Raw genomic sequence first — 18,146 nt, 5'->3', positions numbered from 1 at the left:
TTGGATCAAGGTCTAATAGGAAATTTATTTTCGACGAACGCATACTTCCAAGTTAAGTTTGTTTGTTTCTCTCTCTCTCTCTCTCTTTTTTTTTTTTTTTTCGTTCCCACTAGTTTCGATTTTATCGGAGTTTCCTCTCCTGCATTAAGTGAGAGTAGCTTATCACACAAATGAAGGGGTTTTGGAATATGGTTACTCGTATTTGTGCGTCTTTGTTTTCATTGTAATGTATTTTAATTCCCAAAAAGGTTTATTTCTGATGTGCTTACGAGTTTACGAAAATAACTGATAAAGTTGCATATCATCGTGTGCATTCGGGGTAAATCCATGTCAAGTGGTCCATTGCATGTTGCATGACAATTTTTTTTAATAAAAAATCTGATATGTAATGCGCAGTTACCTTAGCATGTCCTTAGTTCAAAATAACCATTATTTTAATTTTAGTGACTATGTTTCGAGCGGCAGCCATATTTGCGAAGATGAGCCATTTCGTTGTGTTGTAAGGGGTTACCGAATCTGAAGTATCTCAGCCCCTAGTTGTTCTATTGATGTGGAACAAAAACCAAAATGGTCAGCAAATTGTAAGCTACAAGACCTATGTATTAGCTTTTATCGTCCATGAAGTATAGCAGGGTGAAAAGTAGGTCATTGACGTTAAAAGTTCCGAGTTGAGCAGAGGATTTTTGCAAGAAGCCAAATGATCTGGAAGGCGAGCTTTTCTGGATAAAGAGGTTTGATATAGAAGTATTCATTCACCAAGTTTCAACCTTTAGACATCTTGTTTTTTTTTTTTTTAAATCGAAATTATGAAAAATTCAGAAAAGTGAAAAAAGTGTGTACTTAACTATATATCTATGATGAGGAACCTGATAAAAATTAAGGATGGACAAAATAGTCCAGGTTTCGGAAAATTTATTTTCCGGAATCGGAAATTTCACTTTCCGGATTTCGGAAAAATTCCGGAATTCAGAGAAATTCTGGAATTCGGAAAAATTGCCTTGAAGTTGCCTTTAATAGTTCAGTTGCTGATGAATCTCGGACAGAAAATATGCATTCACTGTCGTTGGCCGAAGAATATGAAGTTCTGATCGGAAAATTGAAACAGAAATGCACTGGTGATGCGAAAGTGAAAATTATTATCCGTACCCATACTTACTACCCGAATCGTAGCCAAGATAAATGGTGAGTACTGAGTTCAATGTTTCAGAACGTCTAGTTATACTGGCTAGGGAAGTAACAAAATCGCAAGGAATACTGTCAGAGTATGTAACAGAAGAAGTGGTAAAACTGTTGAAGAAAATTGTTGATTTTTATACAAGTGAAGAAAACAGTAGGATCATTCCTGGCAAAAATGACTATGTATTTATGTGAATTAATGGCGTCAAAGTTCACGAGCAGAAGTAGTAATTTGAACGAGTTGTTCTTATACTTCAAGGAGACAAAATCAGATTGTAAAATTACGCGATTGAAATTTTGCAAACTTAGACTAAGTGGTGTGTATTTGCTGATGGATCAGGAACACATTCTGTATGTGTATGCGTATATCACTAGAATGTGAAGTTAATGATCGACGGTGCAAAGTTAAATGTAGGCTGTAAAGCTTTGCTTGAAATGTTGGCATGCGATCTCAACAATTCATAATGTATAATGGATAACTATATGCAGTGACCAGATCCTGAGGAATCCATTTCAACTACTGTTTCACTGTGAGTTCGCAGACTACATTCCTGAAATATTATTTACAAGCAATGATCGTGCTTGTAGACAAGATGTGCTGAGATGATCACCTCAGTGAAACCAAGAGAGGACTTTCTGAAGAACCTTGCAGCAAAACTTAGAAATTTCAAGTCACAGTACTAAATGTTCAATGTACAGTCTAGGTTTCTTTCTTTTATATATATAATATAATATAATATAATATTACATTACTTTGTATTTCCCTATTTTCAATGTATTAATAATGAGTCGTTGTATTAGTAAATTTTGTGAAAGTAAAGTAAGGGCTGTTTCCCGTCGAAAAAGATACGCAGTAACATGTAATCATAACAGATGCTTAAAATTTAAATTAAAGATCTTTAGAACTTTCTAATGTAGTAAGGACAAAATGTAAAAAAAAGTTACTACTACCAAAGGATGTGAATCACACAGCAGTTACAGTCGGTTTGCTTTTGTTACCTATTACAGCACATTTTTCTTGGCTTGCATTCTGGTCAAGGTTGATAACAGTAATAACTTTTGCTCGTTTAAAAAGTATAGACTTGAAAAAATCTGGAATTTAAAAACAAACACCCAGTGAAACAAAGTATGCATTTTTTTTCTTGCTGTGTTGGCGCCATTCCGACTCAACGCATACTGAGTATTGAATGAGCGAGTGAGCTGCACTAAAGAGACTCCTACCGGCAACCCTGCGTATCAGCAGCTTGCAAATGCTGCTAAGGGACACTTTTAGTTCCGAAGTATATTTTAAAATTTGCTTCGAGGTTCTATCTTTATTCATGTAAACGATATAACTGTATGAAATCGAAGGGTTCTTTTAGAATAAAGAATATTTCTTTGAAAACTAATTTTAATTGTTATTTTGTTTCAGCATGCATTCCATTTCCATTGCATATCTCGATGGCTGAAGACTAGACAGGTTTGTCCCCTAGACAACAGAGACTGGGAATTTCAGAAGTAAGTTTATACTATTTATATTCTAGTGAATGGACATTTTGCGTGATATTCAATCAATGCGATGCGAGAAAATAACAGGGTGATTCTCAACATGTAAACATTGTATTAAATTATAATTTTCTACTGGTTCTACTAGAGATCTGATCAGTGACTTAAGATAGTTCGGAAAACTAAGTTTTATTTTAACAAATGAATTAAGACATTAACTAATCAATTAAATAATAATCTTTTAAAAATGAGCAACAACTAATTTCTTTTTTTTTTTAAATCTCGTCAACCTTTCATTTATCTATTTAGAGTAATTTTTAAATTCTTGCTGTTGGATAAATAAAGATAAAAAGTGTTTTGAAATTAAAATATGCGTGAACGTTTTAGATAGAAGAAAAACATATTTTGTGTATATATATATATATATATATATATATATATATATATATAGATAGATAGATAGATAGATAGATATAGATATAGATATATATTATTAAAAAGATATAGTTAAAGAATACAATAAAGATAACTTGAATTCGATCCCAAATAAAATTAAGAGCTTATTGATTAAGCTGGAGAAACGTTATGGCTAAGTATATTTAGTTTTATTACTGGTACAGTGTGAATTGCAAGAAGCGAACCTAAAAATGAATCACTCACTCACTCGCAGACACAAAGTTTTACAAACATCCTTAATCATAAAGCTAAACTGCGAAAACAAGGAGATTCCATTTATTTATTTATTTATTTATTTATTTATTTATTTATTGAACAAATTCCCAGATACAGCATGACTTTACCATTTTACACAGGGAAATGTTAACAAAAGAAACAAGAAACACAACAATAACAACAACAGCCTCATAAAACAGTGTCAAAAAAGAGTGTAAAAGTAATATTAGTATGTCAAAACTCGTTTAGTTGCTCTTTTAAACACCGGGTAGCTCGGAAAAATATCCACATCAGTTGTTACTTGATTATAAGATTGCGGTATTCTGTGAAAAAGAGACCTCTGTATAATTGCCAATCTAAGGCGGGCAAGATGGTATAGGTGGGTATTCGGAGTTATGCGGGAAGGGACACGTAAGGATAGTTCCTGAAGTAATGGTTCCGATTTTAAGTTTCCATTAACTATTTTATGAAGAAATTTCAGGTCAGAGATATTTTTGCGTACTCCCGGGATCTGGATATTAAGAAGTCGCAAGAGTTCCTTCTTAGATAATATTCGAATTGCGGGTACACGAAAATGGACTATAGCAATAAAGAAATTGAGAATAGAATCAAGTCTGGAGAGATGTGTAGGTGCTGCTATGGCCCATATGAGAGAGCAGTATTCGATCTTGGGCGCTATTAAAGTTTTATAAAAAGTTGCTAATGATGAAACAATGCGTAGTTCAGTAAATCGATAAGGAAGCACCAACATGCGGATTGAATTCTTAAGTATTGAGGAGATGTGGTCAGAGAATGAGAGTTTTGAATCCATGATGACACCAAGATCATTATGAGTAGCAGAATGTGTAATAGGGGAATCATTGATGTAGTATGTGGAGGGAACAGGAAACTTTTTCAAAGTAATGGTAATACTGTCACATTTTTTACTGTTAAGTTTCAAGTGCCACATTTCACACCAGCATATAAGATAATTTATGTCTTCCTGTAGGGCAATTGTGTCATGGAGACACGATATTTCTCTGTATAACTTACAATCGTCAGCAGAAACCAGAAGGCCAATAGGATGAGCTGATACGTGCAAGTAGAGATCATCCATTTATGGTTGATACAGGAGCTGTGATATCAGCTACAAGTTTATCTCAATGGAATGGATAGTATAGTCACAGGATAGTTTCTCAATATAATTAAAATTGTGCAACACACACTTCACCCATCCTTATAATGGAACAATCGAAACAGAAGGTCAGGTTAGCGATACTGCTTGACGATTACTACTGATTGTATTGAAAGAGAGTGTGTTATCACCGATTTATGGGATCTCCTATGGAGAAAACAGACGCAAGTAACACAGGCGCTGTAAAACGTCTGCATTACAGGTGCCTTAAAATGACCATAGTTTAACCGCCTGAGATTTGCGTATTGGTACGTACGCGTACATGTATACTCATGTCCAAAATTATTGTCGCATGTCTATGTTGTAGGAATATAATTTGATAACGATTTCGCCTTGTATTTCTTAGTATGTGTATAATCGGAAAAGACATGTATGTAGAAAATTTCACGTCAAAAGAGAAGTAAATAACAATAAAACGAAAATAAAACTTACTTGTCCATTTTGCAACGTTTTGTTTTACTTATTCTAATTTTCGTGTTTATAATTCTTTTCCTATGAAGTTTACCACAAATATATATTTCCCGATTATACACACAGTATCAGTATTAAAAGTACCCTGCAAAATTGTTATCAAATTATATTCTTACAAGAAGACAGTTATAGATATGCGACAATCATTTTTGACATGAGTGTACAGTGGATGTACGGGTATTGCATGACGTGTTTAAACGGTAGATCTGGTAGTAGATCTATCATAGAAACGTGTGTCAAGTGCCTGGCAGTGAATAAGGTATGCAAGTGCAGCCGTTGTACAGGGTATGGAACATGTGATACACACGTGCTTGGAACATACATGTTAAAGGTAAAAAAGATGCCTATGTTACGAAAGAATATTTGGCAGATAGATTGCACGTTACAGGTAGAAAACATTCATGCAAGCATAACGGAGACATGCTATGTGCAGGTCCTGCACTTGTGCAAAACAAACATGTGACTTTTAACACATGTTGCAAGTGCATATAGTCTACATGCACATATAATGCCTATGCTTATGCCTATGCAGATATGTCACAGGTGCATGTAACATGTTTCTTAATGGTACATGTGTATAAAGCATACATGTTTCTAACAGGTGTATAAAATGTTCGCTGCTTGCATGTAACAGGCGGTGAACATTTGCAGCACATGTACAAAACAACTATTGTCTATTTTGTGCAAATTTCAGATATTTTACTTCTGTCCTCCCTGAGATATTTGAAGGTGAAAATACACGATTTTCGAAAATTTCGCAATGTTTAAAAATTTCCAAAAAATCAAGTATATAGTTCTCAGATCTGAAACTTGTTTAGGACGTTGTCTATTATCTAGTGTCTATGTGGACAAAGAATTGAAGGTGAGTCTGATTTATTTCGTTTCGAAATGTACATTCCAAAATTGCAATTTCTAGGTTCCAACTTCAATGTTCAGAGCTTCTTTTCTCGACATTCTGAAGCACGTCTCAATGTGCACAGAACATAGAATATTGTCCAACAGCGTTTAATAGAATGCACTAAAAGTTCAAAATACGCTTAGACGCCTATACAAAATGGCCCTACGACAAAATTTGTGCAACCGTCTCAAAAGACGTGCTGCTGTTGAGACCTTGGTCATTGAGGTTAGAAGGCAAATGGTTGCGTTGATATCTGTAGCCTTACAGGATTCTTTCATTGTATCGTAGAGAGAATTTTGACACACAACTTGAAGTTATCAGGATCTGTCAATGTTAGGTCCTTCGACAGCTGGGCGAAGAGAAGATGGCCTCCCAAATAAGAAAGTCTCTTCACAGGGTACCAAAATTGAAGTGATCCCTCATCCATTTTGCTTCCAAGAACTATTCCCTAATGACCTTTGTCCATTTTTAAAACTTAAGATTCATTATGAGGCAGACGTTTTCAATCCGGAAGTGACATACCTATTCCCTGTTCAGCGTAAGCTCTAAACTCCGATAAACAAAATATTTGTATCCTTCCGCTCGTCACAAATACGATTAGCTAGTGATGTAGCACCATGAGGAGGAGGAGCAAATTATACACGTGCATTTTGACAATACTGTCTCGTGTTGTCCAGATACTTATAATAGCAGCAGAAAAGAAAGAAAAAAAACTTGAAAGATTAAAAAAAAAAAAAAAGAATTTCGCTGGTAAACAATTGTTGTTTAGTGAGTAAATGTTTACCTTGTTGGTGTTTCGCCACAACACTTGCGGAACCGGGATTCATGCCAGCCGTCTTTCAGGCTTGAAAACAGAACACGCTTCCCAGTTGAATTGGCGCCATAATTACTGCGCATGCTTAGTGTTTATTTCTATTGTTTCATTAACTACACTCGATTGTAGTTTTATTAGATAATCCGTATTATATTTTTGTCATTTATAATAATGTAGCAGTATTATATGGAGCTTCATATTAAAAGTAATGAAATCACATGAAGTATTTTGCGGAGGAGTACAAGCGTCTGTAGGCCAACAGCAAATCAGCAAGATTTTATTTCACGTGGCTTTGTTTATCGCAGTTTAGAGCTTAGGCCGAACAGGATTTAGTGTGTAGAACATACCCTGCAAGAATATTTCTCAGATGTTTTTGATTCTGAGATACAAAGACTACAATAATATGGACGGAAACCGTAGAAAAGTGATAGCAATATATAATTCGAAAATTGAACATGGCCGGAATTACAGTAAACGTCGCGTACTTTTTTTTTTTTTTTTTCTGGACGCAATAACACGATAATTACCTATAACTTAAGGTGGTTTAGTGATCAAGACAACAATCTAAAGTTGCCATAACGGAAGACGGCCCATGATAATAGCATATTCATTTTGAAACTAGTTTGCCAGTTATAAGTTATTCCGAGAGCTTAATAAAATCACTTGCATATAAAGTTCTAGTTGTAAGACTGGAAGAGAGAGCTTTGGTTAGAAGAGAGTAAAGGAGGATAGTATCAAAAAGGATCCTTGGGAAATTCTAAACAAGAATACTGACCATGTTGGCTGGACACGGTGGCACCTTTTACTTCAACGACAGTGAAGCGCAGAAATTAGATAACATGTTTAATGTATGTTACTGAGAGCTAATGATTGCCAATTGCTAATAATTACAATTTCGAATTTGTGAATGTATATTGGAAATTAAATAGTATTTCTAAGCTTCCAACGTGAAGACATTAAGACATAAGAACGTGTGGGAATTGGTCATTTGACAAAAATCTAAAAATTATCATATTCGCATTAAAATGAAAATTATTAGGCATGGTTCGGGTTGGCAGCGAAAACTCTTTTAGAACGTATAACAGAAGCTTTTCACAATGTAATTCCATTGTATTTGTAACATTTTTGCTATGTTTTCGAGAATATAATTAAAAAAGGCACCTACAATGAAACCATACCTAAGTTTATTTCAATCAGAATAAAGTTTTTCTAGATTTATTTAGAAGTAATTATATACTAAGAGATAAGATTTAGTTAGTTTTGTCAGCTTGTTTCCGTACTTTGGACACTCTAACTTGTTGGTCTTTTCACTGTCAGTAGCGGCGACGAAAACGGATAACAGAAATTTTAACATTTGCTAATGCAGAGCAGTTGATATTAACAGATGCGGTCGATTTCCGACAGCATTTTTTTTGCACAGCTTTCATTTTTCCGACAGCGCATGTGATTTTTAAGTACTGACCCCAAAATGGAACTTCTTTTGTTGTTACATTTAGAATTCTTATTTTGAGTGTAATTGTCAGTCCATCTTGTCCTAACTATGCAAGGAGTATGTGCGTTATGGTTAGGAGTATATGTCATGTTAGGTGAAAACAAACAACAGATAAAGTATTACTTAACAGTGTATATTTCTCATATATAGTACATAAATAAATCATGTGTTCCAGTAGAATAACAGTTATCAACTGCATCAGATTGACTATGGACGACAGACTTTAATGTCATAAAAATGTTGTTTTCTCGATTTTCTCGTAAACTGCGCATGAGAATTTACTCTCTAAGCGTGTTATGTCATTTTGTTCAGTCTGTGATCTGTCGATTCATGTATGCCTTATCTTTGGACAATATTAAGTGTTATCATAATTTTGGGCTGTTTCTTAAGATTATCCTTAACAACTATACTGTATTCATGTTGCTAGTACGAATACAAATGAAAAGGTTGATTAACGTGTATTTCAGTATCAGTTTCATCTCTATAGATGGCATGATTATCATACAGCATCAGTTTTTTAATTTACAAAAAAAAAAAAAAAAAAAAAAAATCTCGAAAACTAACCATATGGCTTTAGACTCACCCATATTATTTTGTTCAGCTCAATGAAATCTAGATTAATACAGGGTGGCCCAAAAGTATACAGTACCATACTGATCAGCTCATTGCATTTTATATAATCTCTTATTGTTATCCATCAGGTAGACGTACTTTCTTTATTATTTGTTCTTAATGTGTTTTTATTTATATCTTAAGCTCGGAAGAGCCGAAGCAGATAAACCGATAAACTACAATGGTATAAATATACTCCATGGTTCTGGATAATCACAATAACAATAACATTTTAAATTGTTACAGTTTCAAGGACCTAACGTCCCCTTCATCAGACATTGAGAAAAGACAGATGAAGAGGACGTTAGGTCCTTGAAACTGTAACAAAAATCGTATAATTATTAAATAATTCATTTTGTTCTTTTCAGAAAAATGTGTATTAAAATGTTCCAATGGTATACTTGATCAATTCAGTGGGTATACCTACTTTTGAGCCGCCCTATATGTCTCATCTTCGGACTTTTTTCTTTTCTTTTTTTTAAACGCATATAATGTTGTGCAATTGACAGTGATGTGTTTCTTTTTCCATTCTAAGACTATAATAGGTATGTTATGTTTTTACTCTAGTACGATCTGGTAGTTGATATGTGGACTAGATGTATATATGCTATACGGTGTCATTTAAAATACTCTCCACTTTGAGGAAAATTATTAGTATTTCATACTTCGTATTTGCTGAACATATGAGAAGTCTTTAATCACTCACTTTTCCGCTCCAAATGACAATTTCAGATGGTTTTCAGTGAGCTCTTTTACATCTCATAATTTTGGAAGTCAAGAATGCTTTTTCTTCGGTTAACAGGGCGCCAAGTTGTTTCACAAAAAGATCCTTGTTCTTAATATTTAATATGTATGTATACATACTCACACCTTACACTAGGTTTTGCTATTTCCGCGTTTTAGTCGTCTGCCCACCAAACAGAAAACTGTTGCGAAAGATTGTTGGTTCATGGAGTGTTTTTGTATTGTGACTAAAATTACCTTTATATGAAAATTGGAACTTGTTGTTTATAAGTAGGTATAGTTCATATTTAAGTCACAAACAGAAAGAGTTGTTTTCGAAACTTTCCCATATTGTCGTGATAGAGCCAAAATTAAATTTTGACCAGGCTAATCTTAATAAACACATCAAGATACAGATATGGTTATAATAAAATACAAAGTCTTCGAGAAAGAATGGTGGATTTCATAGGACTGCTGCGCAGGAGTGCTGGCACATGGCTGGTTGAATGATGCACCGTTTTGTTAGACAACTCAGATAGTTTATTCACTGGGAAAGCAAATGCAATGCTACCAGAATCCACTATACTTTGACAAAAAGCATGTTGCATATCAGTATGTTTGTCCAAGAAGCACCAATTTTACATCATTGTATATCGTGTTAAAATCAATAATACAACCGCCTGAAAGCAGGAATCAACTAAGGCAATTAGCACTGTTAAGCTAGACATGCCTGACACGGTCTGGTGTGAAATTGATTATCATCATCTGGAGGTATATCATGCTGTGAATAGTGCACTCACAGAAACATGTCACAGAAGAGGGGATTCTGGTAGTGCTGCATTTGTTTTTTCACTGAATATATTATTTGAAATATGTTAGTTTTAACGTCCCATGATACACTCCTTGGGCTAAGGGAGACGATGATTAAAGCAAGTGAATGATGATGGAAGAATTGGTGGAATGAGAAAGTGGGATGAAACAGGAGTACCCCGAGAAAACTCACGGACACAATGTTGTCCACCACGAACTTACTTGGTCGGGGATTGGACCAGAGGTAAGCACTCTACCACTAAGCCACACTGCTGCTCAATATATTATTTGTGTTACTAAACAAAACAGTATATCATTTAACCACATAAGTCTCATCACTCCTGCTCGGCAGCTCTATGGAAGACCATCATTCTTTCTTCAAGATTCCGTATAATTTTATTGACAAATCACAAGTTTTTTTTTTTTTTTTCTTTCTTGTAAAGGTAATCTTAACCACTTCAGTTCACGAACTTTTTCATTTATATGAACCAATAGTTGCTGATAACATCATTTTCTTCTTGGCAAGAAGCTCAAAGCGTATGAAACATCATAAACAAGATTAGATGGAATTTGTTTTCTTCCTTCAATAATAAGGACAAACATCTGTAAAGGATGTCTCAAAACAACTGTTAGTGGTGTTCGTATTTCCGAACAACGCCACAAAGCAACCATACAACAATGTAGATGCGTAATTCAACTCATTACCTAATGATAGAGTAGACTGTGAGGTAGTTCAGGTTAGGTTAGGCAAGGAATTCTTGTTCTACAGGAATTTAAACATAGATACTCGTTTTATGAGTAAATTTACTCTCTACTCTGAAGTAGTAGTGTATCGGTTTCGAAAAGAAATGTTTTCTTAATTAAGGTTTCTAAAAGGTAGCGGTTAACTTTAAATATTGATATTCTAAAGAGAGTTATTGACTTGATATTGGTAGAAACCTGATATTGGTAGTATAGTGGTCCATTGTTTTAATCTTAGGTTTTTCAAATGCTTAATAAATGAAATTTCAAATAGATACAGATTTATTGAATGACAAATCAAATATTACAGAAGTTGCAGACATGGTATTTGAATATTGTCAGAACTTAGTACACTAAATGTCTGCTATCAATAATTGCAAAATTAAATAAAGCTTCACCAAGATCTGAAGGATCTGGTAGCATGAATTGGCCTATCAGGAGACCTCCATGAGAACTGATAAAATACATTGTCATTTCAAGTACAAATTCAACATAAAGAAAAGGTAAACTTACATGAAATAAATCGAGAACGGATAATTCTCAAATCTCGTCAGCCAGAAGTCCTTCATGTTTCATCCGTAGCTATCGACAGTGTTTTCTCTGTAGCTTCTTCGTCCCTTTCTTTTTCGCTTCTCCCCGACAGTAAATTTTGGGAGGTATTTATATGAAAGAGGAAGTACTTTCACTGGCTTTTACTACAAAACAACTCGGACGTCATACATCCTTGAATTCTATTTCTAAGTTGTTTTCGTATTTGAAAGTTTTCTTCACATTCTATCTATACACTATATATGAAATAGCTGTACATACATGATCAAAAGTTTTTGATGCCTCTAATTTTAATATTTCATAGATCTTTTTAAACGTTGTTAACAATAGTTAACACAGTAGTGCTTTAACAAATTTTTCGACTTTGTTCTAGAAACTGAGTAAAGTTAACCTGTAAATAGAATATGTTTATTAATATTGGCTTAAATTATACTCTTTTATGTTATATATAAATAGGAAATAGAAGTATTGCACATAAAACATTCTCATAGAATACTTTCTTTGTTATAGTACTGGAGTATGTAGATTCTTTCAATTTTCGTATCACCATTGAAGTGCTAAACACGAGTATGTTAATAGCCAAACATATTCACAGTTTAAGCACAAAAATCAACCTGATGAATGGCAATTCGAGTATCTTGCCAGAAGTGTAGATGAGAAATTTAAAGAGAAAATTGATTATCACTACAGGAAAATATCCAAGTTAATATTGTGTTTAGTTTTAATATTTTTTCTATACGTTTAATTAGTTGTTAAGTTTGCGGTTTGGATATTATTTCATTTCTGGTTCTTATTCAAGTAACTGTCGTACTGTTGATATACAGATGCACTCTTTCTTGCCATGTAAGAACAGTCTTCCTAAATTCTTCTCTGGGTACATTTCTCAAGAAAGCGATCTTCGACAAACGCTTTATGACAACGAAATATTGAAATACAATTTTTAGTTTTACGTCCTACGATTATGCATCGAGGCTAAGGGAGACGGTGGTGGTGGTGATTGAAATAGTGGAATGAAGAGAGGAAGCTAGAGAACCTCTAGAAAAACCATTAGCACGGTGTCCAACGAAATATTGTCCTCTCATTTAAAACATTCTTCTTTCTAAACATCTTGTTTCTCCTCTACAGTCACCAAGACCGAAAAATTGTGCAGTACAATAAACATAAAAAAAATATCGAATACCACAACCTTGCTCCATTTTTTTATATCCATATTCACAACTCGAAAAACTGGAATGTAAAAATAAGCACACCTTCTTCGCATGGTTGCTGAGCATAGATTATGGGAAAAATGTTTTGGTACAGATTTATATTTCTAAAACGTAGAGATACAGGAACATGATAAATAATAATATAGGTTCGTTCCTATAAGAATTGGACATTCTCAACTGCTAAATTACCAACCGAGGAAGATGAAAGAGCTCATTGAAGATAATTGAAAATTGGTTTTCCTTTGAATAGTCCAGCAGCTAGGAGAGTCCTGTTGGGAGTTTGAGAGCCAGAAGGTTTGTTTGTTTTACCGAGTTCTACTATCTTTAGTGTTTAAAAAATAATTGGTCACATGTTCTGAATCATGGTCATTATTGCGCAATGGCCGCCATCTTGAATATTCCTTTCGTATTCACTACATTTTTCTTAAATACATCTAGCTCAAGCTGTAATTATCGCAAAGTTATCAGTTATACTTCGTTCGATTTGCAATAGTATAGGCTTTTAGGTGACGTTATTTACTTGTCAGTAATACACACAAGAGGGAAGTAAAGGAGGGAAATTTTCCCTTTTACCGATTTTTTGCTATTGTTATATGGCAACGCTGGGTTCTAGACGAGAAAGAAAAATTGCATACATTTCCTGTAATGTGGTAAATATATGCTGAAAGTTTTGTCTTGATTGGTTCACTAGCAGAGGAGTAATAAAATATTTTTTATTTTATGATTTTTGAGCTCGAACAATCTTTGGATTTAATGAAAGTACTTTTGTCACATAGAAAGACCTCCAGTTCAGACTGTAATTGCCGCAAAGGTAGAAATAATATTTCGTTTTATAATTTGTTTTATTAGAGTAATAAATGGTGTGGATTAATCTAACATATGTGCCATTATAACTTATGACCAGGAAGTATAAGGGAAATAAATATAAAAATTTACACGAAATATTCTCCTTTAATGATGTGGAAACACTAAAAGATAGAAGTGGAACTACTAGAAATTCACTAAACATTAATACCCAATATTTAATTCACAAGTGAAGACATAGATTTTTAATAAATCGTAACATTTCATGTTTCGTAATTAAGAAATGTGTTTCAAATTTGATATCAAATGATATTTTCAAACAACAATTTATTATTATTCTTACATAATAGTCCACAAATGTCTGATAAACTGACACTTTCATCCCACATTTACATACATATTCTTCACTTTACATTTACAGAATGGACAACACGGTAGGCCTATTTGTTTCACTCTGCAAGGACAAACATTAACTTTTGCATATGTCTTGCACATACAAGGAGAGACAAATTCAGGAGGTCTGGAATATCCAGTCGTTATTATTGGCTTAAGATATCCTGCTTCTTCTATGTAACCATACTCTAGTGGATTCAGTGGTTGGGCTTCATCCAGCAGTCATCCATATGTAGCACTGAAGATATTCACGCTATATATGAAAGACTATAGTTTATGATGGTGGACATAGTTGAGAAAAGTTTATAGCTTTTGCTTTGTGGTATTGTTCAAATCGTACTATATCACAGTTTGTTTTTGATGAAACCAGTTTTTTTTGCGATAAAAAGCTCGGCATTTTGTATCATTCCTTCACCCAAGGGAGCAACCCCAAAATTGTTCAACAGGGTTCCTGATGTCATTGCTGTTTCAAGTGCCATAAGTTTTGTCCCAGCCTTACTTGTGGTATCGCAACCAGTTAAACTGTGAACAGCAGGAAGAACATATAAAAGTGTGTCGTCCATGTTCTCCGTCATTTTGTGAAGTGGTATGTACCTCATAGATGGTCGTGTGTCTTTGACAACCCACAGTTCTTTTAGGGCACATTTTTTATAAGTCCTTTTGAAATGATATAGTGCGGAAATCATAACATCTGTATCTACTGAGGCAATCATAACTCTTTCAATGGCATCGGTTTCGACCATGTGTTGGATTTGTTTCATGATTCTATTATCAGCTTCCTCACATTCACAGTAAAGATCTGGTACCAAACTAACAGATCCTTCGGTTAATTTCAGGCATAGCTTTGGGTTATGTTTGTGACCTCCTCCCAAATACAAAGATTTTATAGAATTTCCTTGATCGTCAATCCACTCAATGAAGAGTTCTTGCAAACGTGCTTTGTTCTGGCTTGAAGCCCAAAAAGTATCCATGTCGACAGGAAGGGGTGCATTTGGGTTACTAGGAATCACATCAATAGGATCAACATTTTTTTGTCGCCTCAGTCGCTCCCAGTTTTTGATACTTTTATCTTGATACAAGTCAAATACTATATCAGTGCGCAAACAACCTTCGAAGAGTTTTAAAAATATTTTTCACAAATAGTCAAAGTAGTCTCCAAACGTCTTACACATAAGTCGTTTGACATAGACTTTTCGCGCGTACACCATAAAGTCAATCACCATTGCTGCTCTCGTTTCCTGCGTTGGTAGATGACTAACTACATCATTCTTATTTAAAAAGTGTTTTTCAAGTTCTTTGCTGAGTTGTGCTTTATCTTCTTTCTTTAAAACCCATCATCTGTTAGATAATACGATGTAGATGTAAGCTCGTATTTTAGTAGTGTCTCAATATCGAAATTTCTTGAACATGCTATTTCTATGAACCGAATAGCATTATTTGTTTCTTGGAGTGCCGTCTCGGTTGCAGATATGTGTTTCTTTGTCTTTGGAAATTGTTTATGTATGGGATCTAGAATACCTTTGGATTTGTCAATAAGCCTTCTTGAACGAAGTTTTTGTAGCTAGTATCTCCTTTTCCTTGTACAGAGAGTAAGTACTCAGCTATTACTTGATCAAGTTTTGTTCCACTTATAATGTTAGAAATTCCACAACTATCAACTTTCGAAAAGGGATTTCCTCTCTTAAGCACAAGAGTTATCATCTCTGAAATATTTTGCTGCTCTTGAATTGTTAAAGACTTCGAAAACTCATTATGAAGAGCATATTCATCGTCTTCATTAAGGCCACAAAACCGTCTCAAAAAATATGTTATATTTTCTTTCTCATGTTTGATAAGATCGTGTTTTGTCACGGCTTCTTTTCGTCTGGTTACTCCGATTATGCCTCCAGATCCCTTGGCTGGCTTATTGTAGTGTTGCTCTAGTGCTTGATCCAATGCAACGCTGCTAAATCTATTGTTACTATGTTGAATTGTGAAATGACCGTTCTTAAACTCATTATAGATCAGAGGATGTTCTTGTTCTAGTTTTAAGCAATCGTGGTAATATAGAGTGCACCACCGTGCATAATTTGTTCTGTCAAATGAAAAGAAAAGTGGCAAACACTCTCTTAGGCTGCACACATGCAAATCCCAGTTATTTTCTCTGTCCGCTCGAATTAAGTCTCGGAGAAGAGGAGCAAGTGTGGGGATAAACTGATCCCAATAAGCAGACATTTCATTTTTTTTGTGCTCCACTTTCTCTAAATTTCTCAAAGTCCATTCTGATGGCACTCAGATTTTCGACAGCACATTTAGTTTCTTTAGATAAACTTTGTTCTTCATACACTGATAACTGTATGCGTTTTACTATTGAGAACAATTCGGAGTATTTAGTTATGTTGATCTGTTCCATGAACGCCTTCCACTCCAGTGTTTCCATTACTTCACAAAGCATTCCTGTTGCTCTAACTCCCCTGCTATAGTGGTTTCCTTTTAAAGCGCTTTCAGCAGTGTGTGGACCCATGGTTTCAGTTTGAACAAGAATTTCCAAAGCTCCACTGATCTTGAGGTATAGACCAATACATGCAAGCACGACTTTCTGAAGACGAAATCCTCCAAGACCAAGAAATATGTTGGAAAACTTTTCGGGTTGAAGAAGCTGAATTTTTTTAGCTATATGATATACCACACACACCTATAGCTATATGATATATGATATACGACTTCGTCACACCACAGTGAACTCTCTTCGACATTTAACTGGTGCAAGATATCTTGGAAATTACACATTGTTGTATAAATAGAGTCATACTGAGTTGCAGGATAGAGTAGTATTGGAATATATCCCGTAATGGTCCTGTGAGATGAATGTTCAGACAGTGCACTCATAAAAGCGTTTCTAGAGGAAATCTCAACTTCCTGAGGAAAATCTAATTGAGGTACGTTGGATTTTTTAAGAAATCTTGAAAGAAACCATATGAGATCTAAATTTCTGCCTGGCTGTTCTATTTCATTACATATTTTTTAGATCATTGCTAGGAACGAAAGTACTGAGGATAGTGCACCTTGTTTTTGGCTTTGTGTAGTACAATAGTTTTTGGGCATCTATATCTTTAGTGAGAGTTCGTGAAGTGACATCAATGCCAAACGTTCCCAGGTATCTCTCTGGACTATCAGGTTCTTCTAACGAGACGTTGTGTTCCATGCATTCCTGAAAATGTAGCTTTTTCTCTGTCGAAATTGTCCATAACACCTCGAACAGGAATGTTGGGTTTTATTGATGGAAGTATGGGAACACGGTGTCCTTTAGCCCTAATAATAGTCCTGTTTGCTAGCATTTGATCTTGACGTAGTACATCATCATAACTGCAGCATAGCCCTTGACGATTCAACATGGTGTTGAGAGTTTTGGATCTACTTAAATGGTGTATTGCTTGAGCATTAGTGACATGTAACGGTGTTTTTCTGAAGCCATTGTGTATTAAGAAATAGGATATCTGAAATAAGGTATCACGTCTACGTTGAGTACTTGATGATTTACAGAATGAGAGTATTAATTCGTAAAGGAACTTTTCCCATTGCTTTGGTCATGACTGTTCAAAATCTAATTCAGATTTTTCCAGGTCAACTGTATCACCACACCATTTATTACTCTAATAAAACAAATTATAAAACGAAATATTATTTGTACCTCTGCGGCAATTACAGTCTGAACTGGAGGTTTTTCTATGTGACAAAAGTATTTTCATTAAATCCAAAGATTGTTAGAGCGACAAAAATCATAAAATACAAAATATTTTATTACTCCTCTGCTAGTGAACCAATCAAGACAAAACTTTCAGCATATATTTATCACATTACAGGAAATGTATGCAATTTTTTTTCTTGCCTAGAACTCAGCGTTGCCATATAACAATAGCAAAAAATCGGTAAAAGGGAAAATTTTGAGGGAAATTTTCAAAATTTCCCTCCTTTACTTCCCTCTTGTGTGTATTACTGACAAGTGAATAACGTCACCTAAAAGCCTATACTATTGCAAATCGAACGAGGTATAACTGATAACTTTGCGACAATTACAGCTTGAGCTAGATGTATTTAAGAAAAATGTAGTGAATACGAAAGGAATATTTAAGATGGCGGCCATT

At 34.5% G+C, this 18,146-nt stretch overlaps 1 protein-coding gene across 1 annotated transcript in view; it reads left to right on the top strand.

The window, feature by feature from the left end:
- Roc1a (Regulator of cullins 1a) overlaps positions 1–18,146 on the top strand; it is a 38,175-nt gene that overhangs the window by 19,279 nt on the left and 750 nt on the right. Inside the window, exon 4 of the mRNA XM_081751896.1 lies at positions 2,588–2,673. Coding sequence (XP_081608022.1) covers positions 2,588–2,673 — 86 coding nt within the window. The remainder of the gene's footprint in view (positions 1–2,587; positions 2,674–18,146) is intronic.

Source organism: Thermobia domestica, chromosome 3, assembly GCF_964235325.1.
Source record: "Thermobia domestica chromosome 3, izTheDome1.hap1.1, whole genome shotgun sequence".
NCBI classification, from domain to species: domain Eukaryota; kingdom Metazoa; phylum Arthropoda; class Insecta; order Zygentoma; family Lepismatidae; genus Thermobia; species Thermobia domestica.
The sequence above is the reverse complement of the archived record's forward strand: the minus strand, read 5'-3'. Positions and strand labels throughout refer to the sequence as shown.